Below are 5,928 nucleotides of genomic sequence, written 5' to 3'. Positions count from 1 at the left end.
AAGATTTGTTGTGCCTGGTGTTCTTTTCTTCATTGTGATCATATGAAACATGATAAACAAGCTTGTTGATGTTACAAGATAGATTTTCTTGCAAGAGAATTCCCTTTTCCTTGGTGTTCCTCTAGAGGCTCCAAGTTTACAATAAGAAAGGTAAGACTTGTGAAAGTACTACAACCTTTGGAATCATTTATCATTTTTTTCATTCAAGGGATTGAGTGGAGAGACATAGATGGCTCATAGCTAGAGTAGGATCAACTATGTGATGATAGCCTAAAACCATGGAAAGAAATAAGATTATATCAAAGTCCCATTAGTTGCACATAAGCACAATAATATTGTGTAATGAAATGGCTATAGGTTATCTAGTGGGTTCACAACTAGTTTTCCAAATGGGGACCCATGGTTTGAAAACAATATCTCTCCTTGACCTTTTGTTGCTCTAAAAGCATCCTTTCTTCTAAATACCTATGTATTTTGTAATAAGTGTTGGAAACATCATATGTTCTTTAGTAGCACACACAATACCCTTGTTAGCATCACAAGTAACATCTTTACTTGTTGGTGGCACATAATACCTTACATGGTATTATCTAAGTCCTACTCATTTACAGTATTGCTTATCACACCCTATAGTAGATTCCACTTTATGATATTATATGCTTCATTTATTTGTCTAATAGCACTTGATATACTCATAAAACTATTGTAAATATATTTAGGTCAATATATTGTAAAAAGCTTTGAAAGTTAGTAATATCACAAGTTGTATCTCTAGGAAGTAAGATATCCTTGTTTGAGCATATGCTTTTGAAACTATCTTTCTTTGAACAAACTGAAAGCTTACTTTAAGAAAGTCTATTTGCTTAACATTTCTAAGAGATTCCTTTTTTTTTCAACTCTCTCTACAATACATGTTTGGTCAATAGGTTATTGCCATATTTTCTAGGAGATTCCTTTTTATTTCAACTCTCTATATAGTACATGTTTGGCTGATAGGTTATTGCCATATGAAAAGTTAGTATCCACAATCTCAAACATATTAATTTGGTTGGTGGTTGTGTAATATTAGGTCAAAAAGTTTCAACATGTTGTTCCCTTTTGAAAACAAATTATTAGAGCTTTACTTATTGAAAGTGCTTAGCAAATTTGCAAATCCCTTTGATTCATGCAGGTACCTCATTCTAAAGCAATGATATCTATTCTTTTCCAATGGTCTAGATTTGAAGGTAAGCTCAAAACTTGGGTCTCATCATTGACCTTTTGTGAAAATCTTAAAAGGGAACAATTTTGGTCATTTTCTAAAAAACATAGGGATACTATTTGGCATAGGTAAAAACTCATACTTTTCAATTTAGGTAGCTTAAAAGAAAAATTTATGAAGCCTCTTTCATAACATCAAAAAAGTTTTCAAATGGAAGGCATTCAAAATTTGCAAGACACAATACTATTACAAAAGTGACTATTTCTAGTACTAATTAATAAAATGATCAATTGATTAATAATACCCTTCTACTAGAAAAACGTAGTTTTTTGCTATTTGGACCATGTACAAAAGCCACATATGCTCTTTAATCTTGAAGATTGAGAAGACTCCATTCCAAGGAAACATGACCAACATAAGCCACAAGTCAAAAAAGGATAATAAGGGAAAATGAGTTTGAAAATGTGTATTTTCATGGCCAACATTAAGAATGTTTTCATCGCAAGCACAAAAACATGACCAACATCACAAGAATTGTAATTGGAGCAATACGCTCAACTTTATTAGTAGTTTAGAATAGTTATATTGAGTATTGTGTTGTCAATTTTAGTCTCATTAAGGTGACGCATATATATGTAAGAAGAACACATGTTTTGAATAGAAGAATTACTTAAACTCTCATTATTAAAATGTTTACATGTGAAATGAAACCATACAATATTGATTGTCTCATAAGTTAGTTATAGAAAGGGTGCAAATTATGGGCTTTACAAATAGGCCTTGGATGCATGTGTTATGTAGGATACACACTTATTGATCCATTGAGAATTTAATGCACCATTGAAAATATAATCTAAAAAGGCCTACTTTCTAGCTGACAATGGATTCAAATATTTGATTTTGCCATCCAACTTACTAGCAATGTCTCACCAAATGCTCAAAACTATGCACGTAGTGTCTCAATTATATTACAATTGGGCCTAAGCCGCTATTGTAGATCACGCAAGTTAACCTTAGATTGATTTTGAACCTATTCATCACTTTTAACATTTGACCTTTTGAATTATGACTTTTAGTATTGCTATATGTAAAAAATAACAAGCCAATGAATTTTGATCACGTTAACCATGATATCTTTCTATATGCCTTGATCGTATGGTGTGGACAATTGTTAGATTAAGTCTAGAAAGTAGTTAAAAGTAAAATCATATCACCACAAAAGAAAATTTTGACTACGAAGAAATTGAATCAAGCATTGGGCACAATAAAAACTTAATACAATGTAAACATGGGCTATATTGATATAAATTGTGGAAATCTTCATCTCTAATTGTAGAGCATGGGTGGTTTGGTATGTAAAAGAAAACTACTATTCCTTTACAATTTGTTTTGAGCCGTTGGGGACAAATGGTTGTGAATGCCAATATAGGTTGTCATTACAAGCTCTTCATTGTTTGAGCACCTCTCAATATGCTTTCGAATAGGGCATTTTGTTATAGCACACCTAAAGTAACTTCTACAATGTCATGGAAAGGTCATTGTAAATAAAGATAATCTTGTGTAAAGAAAATGAATATTCTTCTATCAATGCCAAGACACTCAATAAAGCATGATACTAGAAGTTGTAGATGAGGCGATCAAGATGCATTAAACTAGGTCACATCATACTATTGAAAATTTTGCTACAATGGCAAAACTTGTAAAATGATAATGCACATTGAAATACTAGCACACCTACATATGTCACTTTCAAAATCCATAGAAAATGTAATCTAACTTAAGTGCTCATAGATCATGCAACATCTTTCCTGTTGATATGAAATCATTACACAACATGTCTATTGTAAAAACAAATTAGGTTACCTGTGAAACCTCGAATTTTTAATGACCTTTTCACCATATTTGCGCCAAGAGTAACCATCAATAAGGTTAAGCTCTTTGGTTTTGACAACTATGCCAATTTTTTGTGGAGAATCATGTTGATTGAGGTTATGATCATTGACTTCTTGATATGTTGATGAATGATCACTTGTAGTGGCACTGCATGGTGTAAATATCCTAAGTTTTAGTGCATTCTTTATTTCTCACCATCTAAGAACTTACATCAAAATATGTTTTCATATAACAACCAAATCTTTAAGATTGTCTAATCTCTTAGTTACAGCTAGGTGTCCAAATTCATGGCTCATATTAGTTCCATCTCTATGAATGAGAAACTTAATGTTCATCCCTTAGACTACCCATACCAAGTCATGTATGAGAGTATTGAAACTTCTTAAGAGTTTGCATATTTGACAATTCTCACTAGTTCATCCTCATCATTATCAAAACAATATGTCCTATATAAGTCAATATAGCAACTATGCAACATGCTACGTATGAATACTATTTACAAAAGAAGTTTTTGAGCATGTTTATTTTCTTTTCCTCACATGCTATATGCATTTGAGTATATAGATCCAAGGATTAAATGGAGACCTACCTAACATTTAAATAATTTGAAGTCCATCTTGGGCGCGGGGGGGGGGGGGGGGGGGGGGGGGGGGGATGTGAAGGTAAAATTTGGGGGCATATTTTAGCATAGTGACTATTTTTTAGAGTTTTTCTTGGTCATTGGGCTAAGGCTTGAAAACTCAAAAATTTGCCCATATATATAAAGCTTTACATATTTTGGCCCAAAATTCATCCAAAAAGAGGTAAAAAATAGAGTTTTCTCTTAATACTATGATTAACCAAACATCTGCCCACCTATCTACAAACTAGGAACCATAGAAGCCCCTTCGTTTTTACCCTTGCATTGTGTGTATAAGGTTTAGTAGACATTTTGAGTATCATGGCCATTTTGGGTGTCAAATGACACCTAAAATTTTAGGGCACAGTGTTGCATGTGAAGCCCAAGAGGTTAATAAGGTGTTAAATATGTTTATGTGTGTGTGTGTGTGATTTATATACACATAATGTTGGAATACAACAGACACACACACACATGCATACATACACATATATACATAATATTTGTGTGTATGTGTACACATGTACATATGCATGTATACATATATGAAAAATCACATAATCTTTAAACCTTAGATAATGAAACCCTTATAGTAATGTAGTTGTATAAGTTGAAATTTTCTTTTATCTTCCTCAAACATTTAGTATATATTTTATTAAATCAAATTTACTAGTAGTAAGTCAAAACTTACCATTTTAATATCCTAAAAAAACATTAAGAGTGTCATTAGTTTCTTATTGAAGCCAAACATTAGGCATCAAATTTAAGACCCTATGTCCTTGGAACATGATAAAGTATGTGTAAGATCACATTGAACCAAACGAGCTTAATCCATGAACATGTTTTTGTGAGAAACATAATTGAGAAACTTACACAAATCCTATTTGACCTGTCTTAAGCTGGTAGATCAAGCAATTTGGACAGACTGTTTACGTTACTATTTCAAAAAATTTATTTAGAAGCTAAAATTATTCTAGGTTGAATTTTAATAAGAGACCTAGCTCTATAAAGAGTTGAGACACTACTTTCTCGAATAGGATATACATGTGACGTGCATGTGTACAATCTATGGGTCTATTCTTTTGCTTATTGTTTTGATGCATGGATGGGTGGATTGTATGGCATAGCATACCTAGTTTCCATGATTAGAGGTCGAGGAGGTTGCAGCTGTCCATGATCATGAGTGACGGGTACAAGCATTAGTGAGCTTGGAGCTTGTGATGAGAGGGCGAGTCTAGGATTGTGAATGTTGGGAAGGAGAGGGCCACATCGATTGTTATGATAATCGTGGGTGCTGGCGGGATAATCATCTCGAGCGCTAATGAAGGAGGAGTTACGATTAGATGAGCTGGCCGAGGAGGCAGCATGAGACCTTCTTATAATATCAAAATCATGCCGGAAATGATGGCTGTGATGAAATTTTGGAAGTGCCTCCCAGCGCCGTGCGCCCGTAGGGCCCCTAATATTGTTGATAGCCATAGTACAATCCCTGATGATGTGAATAGCCGGGCCGGATAAGAGCGAAGGTGGTAGTTGGCCAGCATGAGTGGAGGGGAGCAGCACTGCAGCAGCACTCTCGTCCGATGAGAGAAAGCTGCTTGGGTGCCGATCAGCACCTGCACTGATATTAATGGGGCCGATGTGGACGTCTAATACATCAGCATTATCTAGGATATTGGGCAACGATTCGTATATGTTGTTGGTGTCATTGATACTACAAATATCCTGCAGCTCCGGGACGACGTGAGCAGGAGAATGAAGTGTACAGTGAAGCTGCGCCGCTTGATCGTGTAAATTGGTAGAGGCGGCATGTTCATGATGAGGGTAGGTCGAGTGAGAAGCATATGGTGGCGACGATGAAGAGGAGGGAGGCGAGGAGGAGCTCATCATATTCATGGCGTGAGAGAGAGAGAGAGAGAGAGAGAGAGGACTCAGCTGGGGTTCGATGTTCTTACTTCTCACCCAGCAGAGCTGCTCTTTCCGCGACTAAAGTTCCGTTTATATGCTGTACATGGAGAGAGAGAGAGAGAGAGAGAGAGAGAGAGAGAGAGAGGACGCTTATTTTGCCTCGCATGCACCTAGAGATTCCTGTATATTCTCAAGGTTAACTGGTCAACAGCCCCGTCAGAAGCCTCCATGTGATGTCGGCGGGGCCCGCCGCCCGCGAGACTTCCAAGCACGTGAAACCAGTTTTCTTCTCGTCATTTGCGTACTT

The 5,928-nt window shown here is 35.6% G+C and overlaps 1 protein-coding gene across 1 annotated transcript; it reads right to left on the bottom strand.

The window, feature by feature from the left end:
* Positions 1-2,578: 2,578 nt before the first annotated feature.
* LOC148019249 (uncharacterized) lies at positions 2,579-5,658 on the bottom strand. The gene is made up of 3 exons (XM_087701326.1): positions 4,846-5,658; positions 3,065-3,241; positions 2,579-2,717 (listed from the first exon to the last, which is right to left on the bottom strand). Exons 1-3 carry the CDS (start codon positions 5,607-5,609, stop codon positions 2,579-2,581), a joined length of 1,080 nt encoding a protein of 359 aa, XP_087557452.1. The 5' UTR covers positions 5,610-5,658.
* Positions 5,659-5,928: the final 270 nt, after the last annotated feature.

Source organism: Lygodium microphyllum, chromosome 20, assembly GCF_053477565.2.
Source record: "Lygodium microphyllum isolate KBCC chromosome 20, Lygodium_microphyllum_v1.1.10, whole genome shotgun sequence".
Taxonomy (NCBI): domain Eukaryota; kingdom Viridiplantae; phylum Streptophyta; class Polypodiopsida; order Schizaeales; family Lygodiaceae; genus Lygodium; species Lygodium microphyllum.
Note: the sequence above shows the minus strand (reverse complement) of the source record. Positions and strands in the feature narration are given on the sequence as shown.